We start from the raw sequence: 20,879 nt of genomic DNA, 5'->3' as shown, positions 1-20,879 counted from the left end.
AGTTGTTCAAATTTTAACAAAACCTTAATTAACAGCCTGTTAATGAGAATCATCATTAGAATTAGTCAACATATACGATAATAATCACCTTTATTAGTAACAAGAATATGGTAATATTTTACCTGTAAGTAAAATAAAAATACAAAATCTCAGTCAAGTAAAACTTAATACTGAAAACGTAACAAATTCTTAAATCACAGCATTTTAACGAGAATAATCGTTGGAAATAGTAGGCTAACAATTCGTTTTTGTAACTTAAGACTCACTTACACTTATTTTAAACCTATGGAGAGCAAAAACTCACAACAATCATGAAAAACTTAAAATTTAGATACCAGCACTTAATTAATTCAGTCTTTCAACGAAAACTATCATTGGATTAACGAAAACTATCAACTGATCTTCGTCTAAAATGACATAATCGTATGATTAAATCATTTTAATACGAAAGGTACAATCAATGGGTATTACTTGTAGGCTATCTACCCGCGGGCTAAAGTTCCCCGAAATGGGGGACAATGTTTACTATGATTATACTAACGAACTTTATGTTTCTAAGAAAAGACTAAATAAGTTTTTATTGTAATTGCAGTATTCTCAAAGACATGCTTTGTATCAAGATATAGGTATTAGTAAGCTAACTTACCTTATTTCGCTGTTTTAACCAAAAGTTTGCAGACACCATTTATGTACGTACGTCTCACCTCACGCTTGATCGATACTGACAAGTTGAAACCTGCGCAAGCAACTTGGAAACGGTAACACGTCGCGGGTAGGTAGTGCCATTTATGATTTTAGAGCGTAGCTGCTACGATCGGACGTCTATTGGCTTTGTGGCGGGATGTTAAATCTTTTTAATTTTTTGGGACAATCTTTACCCTTAGGGCTAAAGAAACCCGGTTTTACGGTACCTATAGGAACTTTTGATAAGATTTTACAAATTACAAGGTTCTTAGAATGAACCCTACTTTAAAGCCAAAAATTAGTTTCTAGTAATATCTGAGAATGAGGTTTTTAGTGGTCTAGTACATCCAACCAGTCCTCACTTCATAATGAGATCATTTAATTCACTCATGAAACTGATGTATCACACTGACAATGACAGTTTTGGTTATACGGGTTTTGAAACTCGTGCGCAATTTTCTTTACCTAGGTACAAAAACCGCTGAAGCATGTTTTTAGCGAAAATCTTGTACTTACCACTTGATTTACCAAAATTTTACCAAAATTTTGAATTATTTTTTCAACGTTTCATTACATATTAGCACTTTAAACAGGTAACAATAAAAGTGCCTGTTTATTATGGTCGTCGTGTTTAGAGCTGTTAAGAGTTATTTATGTTTTGTTTAGAGTTATTATTAGTAATTTTCCATGAAACTGACTGGAAACTTGCAATAGCATAAAAATAAACAGTTTCACTTTACACTTTGTTTGCTTATAAGTCAATGCTCTCTAAGTCCTAATTCCTTGATAACATAATGGCTGATGTTTGTTAATTATTATCAATGAATGAAGCACGAATATTGCTTTCGTGCAGTGTTATCTTTAACCTGACATACTCGGGACACTGTAGAACTGGTGAGCCATTTATAACTCTGCAGAGAGTTGAGCTATTTACAAAGTGGAACTTAGTAATCTGTTCCACATTTATTTATAGTTTAAGCACCGTTAAACCTAGTTGCTAAGTAATAAGAGTATATCTACTGAAATATGAGGTACTGACTTTACTGCTTTCTTATATAGGTAGGTAGGTAATTAATTAGGTACCGTAAATTAGCGGGTTTGCCTGCAACTTTATGACAATACTGCAACGGGTGACTTCTCGTGAAGAGGGCACCAAAATACCGTTTTTGTATAAACACGGAAAAAATAGAGAACCATTTTAAAATAATTAACGAAATATGGGTGTTTGATTAGGTCCCTTCTTTCTTATTAAGACAAGGTGAGTATCAGTTGCCTCAATATAAAATTATAATACGTCATAAATTAATAATAATAATAGGTAATAAAAATATTCAGCCTATATATACATCCCACATACACAGGCCTCCTTTCATGCGCGAGAAGGCTTAGGCTATAGTCCCCACATTGGCCCAATGCGGGTTGGGGACTTCACATACACCTTAGATTTTTTTTTTAATTAGTGCCAAACTATTTTAATGTAAGTATTTATTTTCCTTTTTTATTGTGGAACGTACCACATTACAATCTATAAATTATTGAAAACATCACACACAATGAAACAATCAACCATAATCAACTCTGGTCAACGTGGAACTCGAACCCACATCTTTGGATTGCCGGTCCCAAAGATGTGGGTTCGAGTCCCACGTTGACCAGAGTTGATCATCGTTGATTTTTTTCATTGTGCTTGACATCTGCATATACAATTTACCAAACTATTTTGTTTAACTGACTTAGGCTCAATACTAGTGGACCGAAAATACGGGAACCTTCGCGACCAGACCTAAATTCAAAAACATTAAAGATTAAGCTCCAATGAGATCTGTTGAAACGGTTCAACCTGATAGAAGTGTAGGATTGGTGCTGGTTATTGATGCACTCGCCACCGAGCTGTACCTATCTACTGTGTGCATGTACTCACCGGCGCAGGCGGTGCAGGGCACACCGCCCGACAGCGCCTTGTAGAAGAATATCTCGCCGCTGTCTAGGTCGCGCGGACTCCAGGCGGCGGGGGCGTGCGCGCCGCCCGCGCAGCACTCGGCGCGGCCCACGCGAAGCGCCGCCACCGAGCTGCAACGCCCGTCGCGCTCCATTCCCGACCAGCAGATCCCGGCTATGGACAAAAGATAATGCTTTACAAACATTACCATATAGGCCATTAAAAAAATAAAATAAAATCAGGGCTCTACTGGCCTGTAGAGCGATTGGATTGTATTGGTCGAACGGAGAAGGAGTTGTCTGGGAATTTGGACTTAGACAGGTGCTTTATTACTTACCAATACCTGTTCTAGAGGGTCAGAATACTTTGAAATTACCCTTAATACATTTAATCATTGTTTGATCCGTCGTAATACACTAGTGACGGCCATGATCGTAATGAAATAGGCAAAAATACAAAATGAAAAGATGTTAAATAGTGGGTATGAGATTACACCGAGGTTCTATTATTACAAAAATAAAATTAAATTAGTAGAGTGCTAGATCGAAACGGCTCTTCAAACAGTTAAATGTAACAACAAATTACCAAAACATAAAACAGGCTCTCCGTCTAAACTCTGAAGTGCCCACTGCTTTATTGAAGATATCGAATAACAATAAAAATCTCGTTAGCTTCCACGTTGCAGACTAAACAAAAACAATGCGTGGCGAGGATTGAAGAACAACAGCGCGTAACAGCTCCTGGTGTACGCGAGCGCAGGGTTGCTGCTACTCAAACAGGTCCATACAACAAAGTTCGAAGTACGAGTGTGAGTACCTAAATTAAGTTTTGATTTGAGAACCTAACACTGAAAATCAAAAGATCGTTAAAATACAGAATGGAGAGAATATTTAAAATAGAAACAAGTATTAAGTACCTACGATAATTAACAGTTTCTACGAGGAATCGATTGACATTACAATCATTTAAGTTAACACAAGTACCTGGGCTAATCTGAAGATCAGAAAATCTGAAGAATACTACTTACACAGATTTATAGAGTGCTCTGGAACTACACAAGTTATTACAAAACGACTGCCGTGGAAGAGAATCTCATGGGGTTGTGGCTGATTTGGCGGATCTCATTCATTTATTAACATATACACATTTTTAATAAAACTTGACGAATGTAACCTAATTAAGAGCCGCCTTCTTCCTGAACCGTATGAACAACCCTAGCCTCAGCTTGAGTCATGTTCGCGTTCGCGCTAGACAACCGGCAGACAGAGCACTATTCTTCGCCAGTGACGCACGGACCGGCCCGGCCACCACCCAACATGGTCAGGCGTGGCGTCAATTGCCTTTTAAATTTCGACGAGAGTAAACGATAATGATGAGATGAATAGCGGAAGTGAGTCTAAGCATAATTTTAGTATTTAACAAAAGGACACTAGAGTACCTATTTTCATTTCAAACATACTGAACTTGTGATTATCGAATCGAAAACATATATCAGTTTGTCAGCTAAGTAACATTATTTATTTATTTATTTTATAAATTAAATTAATTATTTAAAAATATAAATTGCAAATCCTAAGCATCAGGATCATACTTGACGGAATCAAGCCTCCAAAAACCTTAAAAAGAGTTTCGCACCAGAGTTATCGCCTGATGTCTTATCTATGAATGCTAAATATTTATTGATGTTAAAGTAAAACAAAAAACGTGTTCCAGCCTAACCACCGTTAAATACGGCGTATATCAGACGGACAGCGTATTAAAATTATAAATGATGATGTTATTTTACTGGTATTACCGGCCAGTGATAAAAATACGTGTAAAATTTTATATTATTTTAACAGTGGAGCGATTCGCGGCCGTTGATCCCACTCCTGCGCTTTCAATTACTCGTAATCTTTAATATGTAGCACATTTTACACTTGCTAGACGATTGCGGCTCTTGTAGCAACGGATTAAGGTCTTCTTTATGAAGTATCCGATCTTTCACGGATATCTCGCCTGCGTCCGGACAGATTTGGCGCCACTTTTTAGAGGCTATTACGCGATTTATATTTAAATTATCTAATGGCGATAACGAAACGCCGCTTTAAATTAAATTTGTGATGTTAATGCCTGCACAATCAGAGTTCTTGTTCGATTCATTTATGGCTCATTATAAATCACCCTTCATTTTAAGGACTTCAATCTTGCATTTAATGATTACAGTTGATTTGATTGCAATAAGAACTGAATTGGATGTTAGGTTAGGTTAAAACTGAGAATTGTGACTTTTCACGTAACTTGTCCGTAGGTACCTAAATGTGTTGGCGAAAGCGAGATACACTGGCGAATAATAACAAAACTAAGTACATCACTTAGTTGTTCCTCCTATTTATTAGTAATCTTACTCTGCTCCCGTCTCCTTCAACGCAACCAACCATGGCATAAAACTTATACTTAACTATTTATAAGTCTCCAAAAGATATTTTTATTGATTTTAAATTTCCTGTAACTAAACCTACCTATATTTAGTAATCAGAACAATATAGTCGCTTAATATAAACTCATCATTCAATCAAACAAATACGCTCATAAATTATTTTCGTAATTTCGGAAACGGATCTACGTTACGTCATTTGTTTATCGAAAACACCGCACACGAATACTTGCGGGCACCGAATGATCCCAAAATACCTGCCTAATACTATCCAGGCCAATTATCCGCGTCATTACTTCCACCACTTTCAAGCTTTGACTGATTAAAACAAAATATTATTAAAGAAACAAATTGTTTCTGGCAGAGCTCGGGAGATGGATAAATGTATCCGCCAGTTTCCAAGAATATGGCTTGGTTGGTAAGACAACAAACAACAGGATAAGATGATTTGATAATTTTCCCGGATTGAGGAAATGTTAGGAGCTCCTAATAATTTTTCAAGTTTATTTTAGTTAGTAAAGCGAAACAAAGAAAGAGACTGCCTGATAATATTTTTAGTTTAAAAGCTCAGTAATATTTTTGTACCTTACTAATATTTTGATGCCCATCAGTATAGTAAAGGTCTAACAATGTTGAAGCAATCTTTTAAGTTTATTTCAAGCTCCAAGGCTCCACCGGGAAAGCAAACATTCGGCCAGTAGAGGCAGTACAACATAGAGCGATCAACCCGCGTAGCCAATAATCCAATCGTAAACGCTCCGTAGCGTAGCGTAGTCATTTCTTTCTACCCGTAGCGAACGGATCGGTAATGTCTCTCTATCACTCTTCCATATTAGTGCGATAGTGACAGTTGCGTTTCGTTCGCTACGGAGCGTACTTATGGGCGTCACGGTCACGACCTAACGAACCTCCGATATGAAGTTTAATGTAGAAGAAGAGTTTCTATACGTGTTTTAAATATGCTATGATAGCTATGATATTCACATTTACACAATAACTATGTAAATAATCACGTAATGACGCAGGGTATTATAATATCCCCTCTATGCAAATGGATAGAGTGTCGGTATGTAAAGTTAAGGGTTCAAATGAAAATAGACAGAAAAAAGGAAATTTACGGTCTTACTTTCAAATTTATCACGCAGACATAAAAATAATACAGAGCAATTTCTAATATGTTAATCAGATGAAAGTTTTCAAATCTACGAATCTTGTTTCAATTTGCGCTTTCCATTGAAATGGGCCTAACTTATTCCACTAGGGATGCATTTATAAGTATATATTTTATGCAGGATGGCATCCACAATGGATTATTTTCACATCCCAAATAATTTTAATTAAAATTAATTGGTAATTTCACTAAAAGTTTTAATAATCTGAATAGAATGAAGGTTTGGACCCTTAAATTCAGCTTATCGCAACTAAAACACGGTGAATGGCACTTTAACTAGAACGCTCCAATTTTCTATCTTTTTCAAATACATGACTGGTAGGTACATGAAAGGTTGACTGGTAGAGAATGCCTCATGGCATTAAGTCCGCCTTTTGTACTATAAGGTTTTCTTTTGTGCAATAAAGATTAAATAAATAAATAAATAAATGACTATTGATTCCCATATATACAAAGTTTTTTTTATTAAATAGTCAATTATGTATTTAGTCATCCCATCTAAAATCCAAGTCAAGGCGAAATCCAAGTTATAATTTAATCCAAAATTACAGAAGGTGCAATTTGATCTGCAATTTATCAGAGACACTGACTTTGAAAATATATCAACGGACAATCAATTACGCTGCTTAATTTCAAATATATACTTACATAATCACGACAGTAGGTCAAAGAATGAAACTCGATATGTACTTAGAGCCATTTGTGGAGTCATTAAAACATATATCCAAAATTACTACAATCAGGTAATTCATTTATTTTTTATCGTCAGAGTGGACTGCCCACTGATGAAGCGTTGGAACCAATTGCATGAACCCAATGGCCAAACGCATCATCAAAATAGATTTAATTGATTAGTTTTAGGTATTTATTGTTTTTATATTGTACACTAACATAAATATATAGATAGGTAAATAATAATTGTTGTATGTACTAACACTATATGGGATTTGTGCCCGAAATAAATATTTCAGAATCAATTAAAAAATCTAAATTTTTTTCTGACTGTCGAGACAATCTAGTCTTACGATATTAAAAGGCTCAAGTCTGGGTCATATTTTCACCCTGTATAACTGTCGGTATGTAAAGTTAAGGGTTCTAATTTAAAATTGTGATTGTCTGGCAGCCTTCAGCCGACCTAGTTTCGGCAAAGGACGGATTTAAGCAGGTGATGTCTGGAGCCGGCACTTTGCATAATACAATGAGGCTTGTCTAGCAAGTTTTTAATGCGTAAGATATAATAAGGTACTTATATAAGTTAAAATTTATTTTTTTTAGGCAAAAGATAAATCTAAAGAAATTCATATTTCATTTTTTGGAAAACAATATTTTTTCCTATTTCTCAGATTATTTAATTGTCACCAAAGAAGTTTTACTTCAGAAAGATACACGTAGGTGCGTTTCGGAGGGCCGATGTTTTAATTTATAGCGCTCGATTTCGTCAGTCTAAAATCTCTGGAAAACGGCAAAACTTTTAAGATACGAGCGATAGAAATTTGGAATCTAGTGGTATTAAACTTTAAATGCCGAGATAATTAAAGGCAGAGGAAGGGGGAAGGGGAGCCATACGAAATTGAACGCTCGAAATTCAAAAATAGGCCCCCTGATCTATATTCGTACGTTATCGCCTATCGGTTGCTAGGTGTAACCTACTGAAACTGGCATTTAAAAAAAAGTTGGTCGTACCTAATGGCAGTACATTAAAATCATATAAAATCACGCGCACGTACGGCCGCAGACGAAAGCCAAAAAGCAGGGACATAAAACTGTGACGCACAAATAAATACTCGTAGTTAGAATTTGCAATAATATTAACAGAATTGAAAATGGTTTCAAAAAGTCCCTGTAAATGAAATATTGAGGCTAGTCAAGGTAATCGGCACTGACTTGAAATTACTTAGACAAAAAAAAAATTGATAAGGGTTGAGTATTTTACAGTAGGTATTCGGAAAATTTGCGAGAATAATGATGTTCTAATTTTTTCTCTTTAATAATGTCTACATATGGTATACTTACCTGCGTAAAATAGATACTCTGTGCTTTTTTGCGAACTCGAGGCGACTACAGAAACTACGGAGTATTGACATTGACACAATAGTGAGCGCGCGATGCACTACGCCCTGCACCGAGCGCGTGCATTCACTCTAGTGACGCGATGCAAACTTTACCGACATCGATAAATATTATAGGGTCCTTAAAAACGTCTGTGAGATTAATGGGAATAATATATTCATAAAAAAGTACCTACATCTATTTAAAACATATTTTCACTTATCTATCGTCAAATGAGCTACAACCACTACCGCTACTTAGGCAGATGAAACTGCTCCATGATTTCAAACTAGTACTAGAACAATTATGCACTACTGTATAACTACTTACTTTATCCGTGGAGGCAGATCATGATATGAAAGGTGTTACAACATTTTAAATTAATGCGTTTAGATAGTAGTTGTGACTAATTATAACGAATTTATTGTAATACCTATTGAAACTACACAAAAGGCGTTTGAAAGCAAATGCCCTTTGGAGTCTTTAGATAAGTGAATAGAACTCCTAGTTCTTTCCAGATTTTGACAGATGCAAAAAAAATACAATTAATATTAATCTCTTTATTTAGATACCACAAAAGGTACGTATTTAAGTTGATGTCTGTTGTGGGGCACCACGTGCGTCAGTACTCTTGCTGCTTCTGTTCGCATGTTAGCGACGTTCGGCGGGAGCAGCGGCGGTTCGAAAACAGGAAAAGCATGCAGCGCTGACAAACTACTTATTTGTCCCCCTTGCCGTGCCTGTGCGGAGACCAGGACGTTTATTGGGGAAGTGGGCAGACGTTTGCGGGAGGGTAGTCACGAGCCTCGCTCCGGGTCGTTCCTTATGCAACGGTTGTCCATCGCTGTTCAATGTGACAACTAGGCGCGCGTGATGGGCTCCTTGTCATCTAGAGGGGTGCGGGGATTTTTTTGTGAATAGTTTTTGTATTTGTTAGTTAGATTAGGATTTAGTTTATTTTAGGTTAAGTTTTTTGTAATATTGTATCTGATATATAAATTCGCGTACCTAATTATCTTCATTCATTTATTTGTTACGGTGTTTTGTATATAATATGAACCATCCGAATATTTTGTAATTAAGAAAAAACTCTTATCATGCCTTCCAATTTTTAAATTTGTTGGGCCCTTAATGTTCTCATGTCAAAGTTTCGCGGCATTTGTATGTGGCTCCCGCTCCGCATAAATCTGCGTCGATGAATGCAGATGCTGGTGCGCTGGCGCATACTTCAGCGGGCGAGATCATTCGCATGCAGACGGCATGGTGCGATCCAGACCCGTTACAGTGTACACTGTGTACTGACTGTACAGTCTGCACCAAATATATTATGGATATCTGCAAAGGTTGCTTGAAATGTACCTAAAGAAGGTATGTAAAACGTCCTTAAAATTTAAGGACTTAATTAAATAATGCATTTAATGCATTATTTAATGAGGAAACTTTAGGTTAGGTTACTGGTTACGCGTTAGTCTATAGGAATAAAATATGCTATTTATAAATATATTTCATTGGAATTTACTGATTTAATTACCTGGGGTTAAGATGTATTTAAGTAATTATGCAACTTGATTTTTTATCATTTATATCATCAGGTATATATATTAAGAGATTTATGAGATTTTTAGTTTCAGGTCAATTAAATCGAAAATAGTATATGGGTATAAGCTGTTTGAACTAAATAAAATCGTAAAGGGCAAGCCATTTTAATAACAGGTAACATACAACTTATTTTTAAATTAATTGCTGTCAAGAAACTTCTTTTAAATATGTAAATAAATGCGGGAAATTTGGTCGAAATTATTTTTGTTATGTTAAATATTCATATTTTATTATTCGAATTACGGACACAAATGGAAAGTTCACACAAAATCTGGATCTAAAGCACTGTTATACTGCACACAATAAAGTATTTACGCACCATCATTTATATCATGTCCCTTCTCAAACCGGCGCGTGCGCCCGGAATTTCAATCGAAAGCTAAATTACATGTTTACGTCGGCACTGAGAAATGTGATTGCAAGAATAATTTATAATTATTACTTCGATTTTTTACGTATACTCGTATTTTGTATACATGTCACATTATTTATCGGCATCTTTTTTGCCCTAAAAATAAATGCTGGTTTTAAAAGTTGAATAAACTATGTTTTGGGTGTGAGTCTTTAATGTGAAATATTTTGAAACATGTAAATGTAAACATTATTTAAATAAAAAATGAAATTTTTCTTAAGTAAAAAGTTATTTCACTATTTGTGATTTGGTCGTCGCTCTAAGATTCACTTTTCGGTGTAATTTTTAAAGAAAGTCTATTGTTGTTTGCAAGCTATAAGCCGATAATCTATAAGTACTTAATTAAGTAATTAAAGCAATATGTATATTTAAATAAAAAGGCTAATGTACCTATCCAACCATTACTTGTAATAGCCAACTACCAATCGGTCTATACAAAGGCAACGGTTTGAATGACCCTACGTTTTTAAGTACGAAAGTCGTTAGAAGTTCAAATAAGTTTAAAATAATATCGATACGCAACAATCTCTTTTCTCACCCCCAACCCGCAGGTGCTCGTCGGATATGCAGTTCTTCTCGAATCGGCGCCGCTTCGCCTCAGCCAGACTCGGCTCTTTAATATTTATTTACACATGCAAATGTACGCCGGCCGGCCAAAACAACACTCCGGGTCATTTTCCTCTACTCCGCCAAAACAACCTATAAACACTAGACAGCATTACACAAATACGACCTTTTAGCTTTGGATGACCGCGTTGCGAATCGAATTAACTTCGAATATGCATTGGAATACTATTTAAAAGCGAATTAAAATCGAATGTACCAGAGTAAGGTTGGAGACTGAGTTAATGTTGCAACGTTGAGAAGTAGTCTTACGTTTCTGCGGCCCACCTTTATTCCATCCCCGAGTGTATGCATGCTATCCTGAAATTACTAAGCACCTATTCTATTTTATTTGTAAACACATTATTTATAAAGGTGTCGTGGCCAGATCTGAAATTTGATCATTTGATAAAGTGACCAATTCTAAAATAGCTTACATAAAATTATTAAATCCTATGAGCCGTATTCTGATTTTAATAACAGGATATAAATTAGATCTGCATTAGATATGGATCTGCTCTGTCAGTGTCAAAAGCGACATTTCTCCAACCAAAAACGTCTCATTCATATCCTCGGTGCCGATTTTTTAATTTCAATCGCTCTATTTCGTGTTCTCCCTTTAATAATATCTAATAGCATTTAAATTCTACTAATAGAATATAAAACAAGTAGTCAGTACGAGCAGAAGGCCGATGTTTTAATTTTATTTCGTTACTCGAAAATCTGGAAAACGGCGTAATTATATTCTTAAAATATGAGTAATAGAAATTGAGATCTCGTTTTCAATTACATATATATTAGTTAGTAAGTAGTTAGTAATGCCTAGTAGTGGAGATATATTCAAGGGAGCCAAACGAAATCGAGCCCTCCGAAATTCAAAAAACGACCCCTAGATTCCCAATTTCTATCGCTCGTATTTCAAAAATAGCATTTCGCCTTTTTCCACAGATTTTCGAGTGACGAAATTGAACGCTCGAAATTAAAAAAACGCCCCCCTGTTATTAAAATCAGAATACGACTGATGGATCCATCCATCGAAACGTGGATGTCTTTGTCATCAGAGTTATCTAATGGAAATTCTAAGTTCTAATTAGATAGATAGATAGATAACATTATTAACTAATATAAACAAATAAGGGGTGTAAAGACAGTTTATACCCCTTTATCCAAAGTCGCAGGGTCGCCAAAGGACGTTATTCCTTTTCAGTCACCTGGCGTTTATAAAATTGATTGCAGTTGTGGTAGTTCCTATATCGGGGAAACAAAGCGCACCATAGCAGAAAGAGTTAAGAAACATATCACAGCTGTCAAAAATCGTCAGGTGAACAAGTCTGCTGCGGCTGAGCATTTACTGGAGTCAGGACCAAACCACTGGATCGAACTGCATAACCCTAAAATTCTTTCCACGGATCGCCATTTGTACAGCAGAAAAGTGCGGGAAGCCATTGATCCATCAAAAAACATCCCAATTTCAATTGGGACGAGGGTTTGGGGATCTCATCCACATGGAATGCAGTCATTAGTACATATATGTAAGCGAGAACGAATATCGACGTTCGGAAAATCGAATATCGTTAGTGTTGTGTGTCGACAGAGTAACATCCCTAGTGCGCAAAATGTTGAAGTCAATAAACAAGACCAAGTGCGGGTAGTTCGAAAAACTCGCGCGGCTAGAAGATGTTGATGTCAACTTTAGCCAGTCTCCTCCGAGACCACGGAGACAACGCCGTCCTCGAAACGTCGGAGGTAAATTTAAAACTTAATCGCGTATTAAGTCGTGTTTATATTAGTTAATAACAGAAAGTATTATTTGCAACCAGTGACTGATATCCCCAGTAAGGTACTCGTATCAATTACTGAGGTGTTTAACCACTTGGAAATTAACCAGACATGAAAGTTAATGACGCTTTACCGTACGGCACTCGCGTACATTATGTATCAGGGAGCGCGGTCTAGCAGCGGCCGGCGGATGTTTCGCAGACATAGAAATATGTTATTCAGTTAAGTGGAGATTAAATACGTACAAGTAGGCGCTAACTGCCGCTAATTTCACTTAAACGTCTGAGCTCGCAAGAGCCTTTACTAGCTTTATGGGAGAATTATTCAAAAGACTTGTGTAAATTAGGACAAGAACTGCCGACTGTGGCAAAAACTTGTCGCGGGCCGGGAAGTAGCTCGTAATGATTTAGGGAAGGTTAAATTATACTTCAGATGGCAACTTTATACTTAACTCCCTGTAAACAGGATCATCAGTCATTGGAAACGAGTTACGCCCGCGATGCAGAGATGCATGATTTTTGCGAGATTGATTTAAGTAAGCTTCCTGATATACGGGTTATAGCTTACAAAAAACATGAATATGTATATATGTTGTTTATTTATTTAATCTTATGACATTCATTGTTTATTGTGGTGAAGTTTAGATGTAATCACACCATGCTCCATAGGTACGTACTTTTGCAGCTGTGTGTATCCCTGTTACTGCGTAATACGATGGCAGCTGCCAATATCTGACCGACAGTATATTCCGTTAAATTGAAGTTCCAACTGGATTAGCGATTTATCTGTAACGTTAGCGATAAGCCAATAGCTCCCCGCGAGCTGCGCCTACGCTGCGGGTTTGTTGACACGCGCGCGTCCTCGGCGCGTGCTAATTGTACGATATCCATTCAAAACTAAATTCGGATTGTTTACTATCGACGAGAGGCAAATGCAGATTTTATAAATATTCCTTTTTTACGTGAATCTCAGAATACTTCGTCCGCAAATATAAAATTATTGCGCTTGGAAACGAAATTGGTAATGTTGGTATACCAATATTTTTTATATGTTTAGGTATTCATTTTTAATGTACCTCTTTGGGGACATGTTTGACATATGGCATAAAAGATCGTAACCTGGAATTCAACTGTATAAATTTAAGGTTTTGGAAATAAATTATGTACCAGAACAACTTAGTTACCAGGATGGACTTCAATTATGACAGAAATTGCAATGAAAAACTATCATTAAATTAATTTCTATTTTAACTGTTTTCCGAACTCTCAGTGCTTGAAAATGGAGATCTAGAATCTCTGAAACACGTCGCGCATAGTGCCTAATAATAGTTAGGTACGTGAATAAAATCGTGAAATTAAATTAATTAAGGACTGGAACATTACAGATAAAAAACAGATTTAAATGACGACTGCCCACAACCTAATTATTCAGACGTTAGACGTTGTGCCCAGGCACTAATGACGAGATGTAGTGACTGCTTCATCAGTGACCTTCGCCAGTCTCCTGCAATTACGTACGTTAACTGATTTGTTCGATCCTATTATGGACAGTAGATGTTGACGTTAATCATAAAAAATAATGCATGACTAACATTCTTAAGACTGATATTGTACTCAACGCTTTATCTTGATATTAGCTTTTGTTTAACCTGCATTTATATGTCTTCATGTACTTAGTGTCTACGTTCTAGACCATTCACTTAAATCCTAAAACCTAGCAAATGCATGTTTAGGTCCGCAGCAGAGTTTTTTAAAGAGTGAAAAACTACCGAAAATCGAAAGTCTTTCGATTTTATATACCTACAGCCTACAGCCCTAAAAATATCTTGTGGCAAATTTTTTTTTTTTACAAATTGCCTACTACGTACAAAATAAATTAATTGGTTAAATTAAATGGTAAAAAACCACAGGAGTTACTATGCAATATGCAATACATTCATTATGTCTACCTACAAATGTTTAAGCAATTTTGAGCATGCACTCTAATAAACATCAATTTGAATCTGTCGGAAATTTTGGCGCTAAAATACCTATATAAGTATCATCGCTTGTTCAAAATTGACGGCGGCGACGGACATATCGCGCAAGTTTATTAGCAAAAGGTGGTTACTATTCTCGGACTTTTAGCGATGTGGGTCACCCAGTTAGTGCATCGACGCATCAAAGATCTTATTCACAATACTAATCGCAGACTAACCAGTGTAATGTGGTGTCTTAATACGCTTACTTATTATGGATGTTCCGATCAAATTATATGTGACAATGACAAGCATATAGTCGAGACAATTTGTTTGGGGCTAATGTAGGTAGCTGGACTAGACGATTTATAGATAGATGGTTTTAGTTCAGATCTAGAGCGATAACATAATGTAAAGTGTATGTACACACAGAATGCGGACGAAGGCCTGTAAATCACATCCTCCGCAGGATAATACGCTATATCAATGATACGAGTATGATATGATGAGTTTCGTACGGAAATACGAATTTTGATAAAGCGGATTGGCTGACCATCCTGTGAAGTGACCACGACTATTTTGTTTGCTAAAAATATATAAATATAACTAATGCGAAATTATAATTGTCACCAATTGCTAAAGGCCCTTTTTTTTGGTTTAATAAAAATGAAAATTTTGAGTGGTTTCCTTATTAGTTAGCTAGTAGAATTGACTTTTAACTGATGATTTTGAATGTTTTTTTATTACGTTCATTTGGATTTGATTTAATTTTTTTTTTGGTATTTCATAGTTAATAGTTTCTTCACGTTGTTGTGTTTTCATTCGGAGGCAAAGTTTGTTTAACCCTCGGGCCTTGAAACCTTCGCAACGCTCAAAATTCCACTTCTCAAACTACTCACTACGCTCGTGGTTCAATTTTGGGATCTTTTACTTGCTCGGGTATCAATATAAGCACGAGTGGTTGAACAAGAACTTTGCCCCCTTTGTAAACCAAATAACTGTTTTCCAATCTTTAGGCTTGTCAATCTGTACATATAGGTACTAAACCGATTTTAATGAATTTCATCATACAGAAAGTAATCTTTCAGCTTCTTTGAGAATTTCTAATAATGGAATAGATTTCCTAAAATGGATATAGGGAGAGTATAAGGCACATGCCGAATCCCACGTAAGCAGAGTCGCGGGCACAGCAGTGTGCAGCAATGCAGAACATTTACAGATTCACGTAGGCAGGTGAGCTTTGGCACCGACTTTAAGCTTTATTTATAGTCGTAATTATATAAATACATACATAATATGATGCAACCAGCAGTCGAAACCACCAGGTTTAGGAATCTTAAAGAGCTCCAAATGTTGTTTGCAGTGGTCAAAACACTCTAAATGTTTTTTAGATACGCAATCTTACCTTCAAAGCTTGTATGCGGGTCGCGAGCCGCGGTTTACAAACCCCTGGTACATACAATGCTATCACATGTGATAATTTCCTTCTGGTCTCTAAATGATGATAATAGATAGGTTAACGCCATAATCAATGCCTTAAGTTTCTTAGGAAACATGCTTATTTATTTTTATGAATTGGTGAGTTTATGATAATTAATACATCAAACAAGTGTGAAGACTATGAAGTAAAATGTTCTAATATAAAATTTTAAATGAAAATGAGGGGATACAATATTATTCTCGTCATTATCACCGATAAATAGTATCTAGAGGGCGTTTTGATAAACTTTCATATACATGTAAAATTGTACATAATTTATGTGAGACCATTTGTAAGCGCTTCGCCCACGACTTCGCGCGCGTATTATGTTGTTAAAATGTTTCAGCCCCAATTTCAACCCTTTGGGGAAGAAGAAATAAAATATGCTTTTTTCGCGGTTAAGAATATATGTTTCAAGACTATTTAGGTACATACTCATCTTAACGTAAAATAGAAGTATTCAATAGTTAGGTTAATTTTAAAAAGTGAAACAAAACGGTTTTGTACGTTTTTTTTTACCTCAAGACGGCAGTATTATGTCACATGCTTCCGAATTTAATAAGGTGTTCATTATAGTTACGTAAAATAAAACGAGCCAGTAATCACCGTATTGGTTCAATTCTTTCGATCATTTAATGTTTTTTAATATCATACGTTTAAAAAGATCAACGTTTTATTCGGGTGACGCTAGTGACGCGACGACACTAAAATTTTACGATGGTGAATGAGGATTGGGAATGTTTTTATTGTTTTTATTGCCTTTAAATAGTTTAGTTTTATAGTTAGTACCTATCAGTGAACATTACTTAATAAATTAAATTATTTGAAACTTATCATCAGATACTATTATAAATAGTTAATATACTTAAATCAGAATTAACTCTTTAAATTACTTGATTTAAATAGTTCAAAGAAAACCCATACTCGAAATTGTAAAGTAAAATATAGGAAAATTTCGTAACAGAACCGAAGCTCAATTATAGCATATTGTTGATTTTAAAATCACCAACCTGTATAATGTGTAAAAATAGTGTATGGTAACTTCATGGTGATTGAAGCAAAACTTTTAAAACTTAAAAAAATATTTATATGTACAAAAATAGATTCAAAAATTCTTTTCAGCGGAACTTACTCTAAAAACCCAAAATTGTAAATATACAATATCTTTAACAACCATTACAATGTATATATATAAAGTTAAAATACTTAATTTTGTTAATGTAAGGGAACTCTATAACCTATTAGATAAAAAGTCTGATTGTAGAGTTACTCGTACTACAACTTTAATAAGATATTACAATAGTACTAACTTCAATTGAAAAACAAAAGATGAAAAGAGTGTCATGAATGAATGAACATAAAGTTGAATAGAGATAATCGCTCACCTGCTGCAGGGCGCGCGAGCACGAGCGGCAGCACGAGCAGCGGCAGCAGCAGCCGCATGCTCCTAGCGTGGCATGCCGGCGCGTGCGGCTCCGCGCTACGCCCGCGACACTGCCTCGCGTGCCCGTGCAACAAGTGCAACCAAACAACACCAAAGTCTAAATTCAAACTCAAAAACCGACCACTCAAGTATTAAAAAAGTATTGTTTCGCGGCGCGGCGCCGCGGTGTGCCGACGGCGGTGTGTTGGCGCGCACTGACCGAGCGCGTGGCCGAGCGCCGAGCGCCGAGCGCCGAGGACCCGGTGCAAGTGCAGCGAGTCGACGACCGCGACCGCGCCACGCGGCAGACAGACAGCCGAAACACTAGAGTCGAAAGCCCTACGGAACTACGCCTACGATCGGTCCGATAACACCCATCGCTTATCCACATACTCGTATTTATACTGAGCCAACCTGAATAACCCAAGTACTTACAAGTACGTACTCTTAATTAAGAAGATTGGTATATATAGGTACTGAAAACTAAACATGTATGGACCTAATGGTTACCTAATGGTAACTTTGATCAGTGATCGATTCAATTGAATGGTTGAAGATAATTACGTTTTTAAGGAAATGTTACAAGAAATGTATCAACGCACTTTGTCTTTTAGTGCGTTGAAGTCTATTCAAGGGCGCATACATTCTCACAAAACAATCGCTTAGAAAGGCTCTCTCGTCAAGTGTCGAAGAAGCCTGTTTTTTTTTAAAGTAGATAATCTTTTATTGTACTAATATATTATAATTTTATTTTTAATCGATTTAATTAAGAAATTCTACATTGCAAGGCACGTATGGCTATCAAAGCCAAATTCAATACGCAATACTACTACCAAAAATACCTAACACACGGGTTCACGGGTAGTATGGTGCGATTGTATTATATTGTACTATATTATGCTATATACTTTACGAACATAATAAACACATAGAAAGTTAAAAAATATTTGAAGAACGCGAAAGTAGAAAAATATTCATTTATTTTAATAGTGGTTTCAGTCTTATGAATTAAATCATTCACAGTAAATAGTTTAAGACACTCAACATTTTTCAAGTTATTTTTGTTATTTGTATGTATGGTACATAAATTCTTTAGTTTTAAGATCAAAACCTCAATGGTCTCTATGGTTAAGATTATTATAATGTAATGTTTACCCAGGTATTGGCTGTTGTATTTATAAATGTTGTTATGTATTTTTCATGTCACTATATGCTGTTACTATAAATGTTGTATTGACTTGTAAAAGAGCCCTTGAGGCCTACTTGCAGAATAATTTTTTGAATTTTGAATTTGAATTTTGAATGTCAGTGGAACATTATTTCTGAAGTCGCCAATCAACTAGATTGGCTATCAAATATGAAAACGGTGTAATATTATGTCTGGAACACGTCGAAAACGTCTAAAACACACACCAAAAAATGTACACGTGTAACATTCAGAAAAAAATATTGACGTGAGCGGAACTTTAGTATACAACACCCATACTTGAGACCGTACTCACATTATGTTTCCTACTATATCCTTTACTTATCTCAAAATGATAATGAACTGTGAAGAAAATAGCGTTTTTTTCTAAAAGAATCAAATCACATAATAAGCGAAACATGATTCTGTAAGTATTTAATAATACCTATCATATGTGTCTTCAATTCAACCAAAAAAAAAAACAAAAAAAAACGGTTTAAAAAAACAGGTCCTTACAGATTTTTATATTTTGCCAACGGAATTGCAGAATCAAGGAAGGGTACGGGACTAATAAAACGAAACGGGATCAATTAAAAATATACAAAACTACGTGTTACCATTTCTCTTAAAGTGTATCTATTTCAACTAACATATTGTATGTTACTTACAATGTACAAATATGTAGTAGACATGTTACTCATTTTAATGCTTGTCCAATGTGTAAAATAATGTTTCTTTATATGTAAAGTAAGGTACTTTGAATATATTTTACAATTTTTTTACGTATAGTAAGTAGGCTCGCACCATCGAATTGCCTACACGTGTCGTTTTTTTCATATATGTACGTATCGCGTTAATAACAACCAATATGTAGACACATACTCTACACCGAACGTGCTCGAAGTAACAAGTTGCTAACAGAATCCTGGTAAGTTTTCATATTAACAAGAATATCACCTACAAATAAAATTTAATTTCCTTGTGGATTGGTTGCGCAGGCACTTTGCATTGCATTTCAATTTCATCGGCATCCGGGAGCCAATCGGTTTATTTTTAGTTATTTACGTTCACATTTTACTTGGGCTCGGTTTGAAATACTTATAGAATAATGGTAAACAGAATCAGAATATGTAACAAGAATATTTTAGTTGTTTTTTTTGTACACGCTTTATAGGTAAAAAAAAAAATGTTTATTAAGTTAGCACAAACAAACGTGATTTTGACTGGGCTGGTGCCTCTTTTTAAGCGTACATGACACTTGTGTCAAGAGACACCGCTCTCCCGTAGGTGGTAACAGAATTTTTACATATAGGTACAATAGCTAGGCTTAAGACTTAAAACGGTATAATAGGTATCTATGTAAATTGTGTTATTCAGGTGTACACCGATTTTTTTTAGTTAAACTCTGGTAAACTTCTTCAAGTATCAATAACAATTAATTTGACCCAAGCCAATTCCAACAATATAATGTGATACAGATCTTATATGGATCTGACATCATTCCAATATGAGACGATTCCAATCTCCATTAGAGGACCTGCTGAGTTGTGCATTATATCAACCTTCACCATAAACGTCACTTTCGACACTGACAGATCAATATTTGAACAGTATCATACTGAGAACTTTAAAATCAGCGCGCTGGGGAAGAGATTACAATCCCGATCTGGCCTTTGTAACAAAAGATTCTGAAGATAACCCGCTTCCAGTTCAAAGAACGGTACTCGCAGACTTCCCTCATAGCCAACATCGTCCTGTTGTGTTCGAAATTGGTCTCAAGATACCTATTGTGCCATCCTACCCAGTCCCCCGCTGGAACTTCCAGAAAGCGTGCTGGGATAGTTTCAAAAATAAACTGGATAGTAGCATCAGGTGGATCCCACCAGTCCCAGATAGCTATGAACGCTTTAGAAAACTACTCCTGGCCACCGCTAAAGAGTTTATACCCAGAGGTTTCAGACGGCAATATATACCATGCTGGAATAATGAAACAGAAGCTCTTTGGCAGGACTTTCAAAGTACTGGTGATCGGACTACAGCCCACGAAGTCATTAAATCTCTCGACTTAGCCCGCCGTGAGAAATGGGAGAAAACCGTTCAGAAAATGAACTTTACGCACTCCAGCAAAAAGGCATGGTACCTAGTAAGAAAATTGACTGACGGGACAAGTACAAAGAGGAC

At 35.9% G+C, this 20,879-nt stretch overlaps 1 protein-coding gene across 2 annotated transcripts in view; it reads right to left on the bottom strand.

Annotated features, from left to right (window-relative positions):
• LOC133527586 (follistatin-A) overlaps window positions 1-17,910 on the bottom strand; it is a 41,458-nt gene extending 23,548 nt beyond the window's left edge. Inside the window, exons 1-2 of one of the 2 annotated variants that reach the window (XM_061864646.1) lie at window positions 17,475-17,910; window positions 2,606-2,797 (exon numbers count right to left, since the gene is read on the bottom strand). In XM_061864646.1, coding sequence (XP_061720630.1) covers window positions 2,606-2,797; window positions 17,475-17,532 — 250 coding nt within the window. In that variant the 5' untranslated portion in view covers window positions 17,533-17,910. The remainder of the gene's footprint in view (window positions 1-2,605; window positions 2,798-17,474) is intronic. The other variant, XM_061864647.1, reaches the window with a different exon arrangement.
• Between the last annotated feature and the right edge of the window lie 2,969 nt (window positions 17,911-20,879).

The sequence above is a fragment of the Cydia pomonella genome, chromosome 18 (assembly GCF_033807575.1).
Source record: "Cydia pomonella isolate Wapato2018A chromosome 18, ilCydPomo1, whole genome shotgun sequence".
NCBI lineage: Eukaryota > Metazoa > Arthropoda > Insecta > Lepidoptera > Tortricidae > Cydia > Cydia pomonella.
This window is presented reverse-complemented; position numbering and strand designations above follow the sequence as displayed.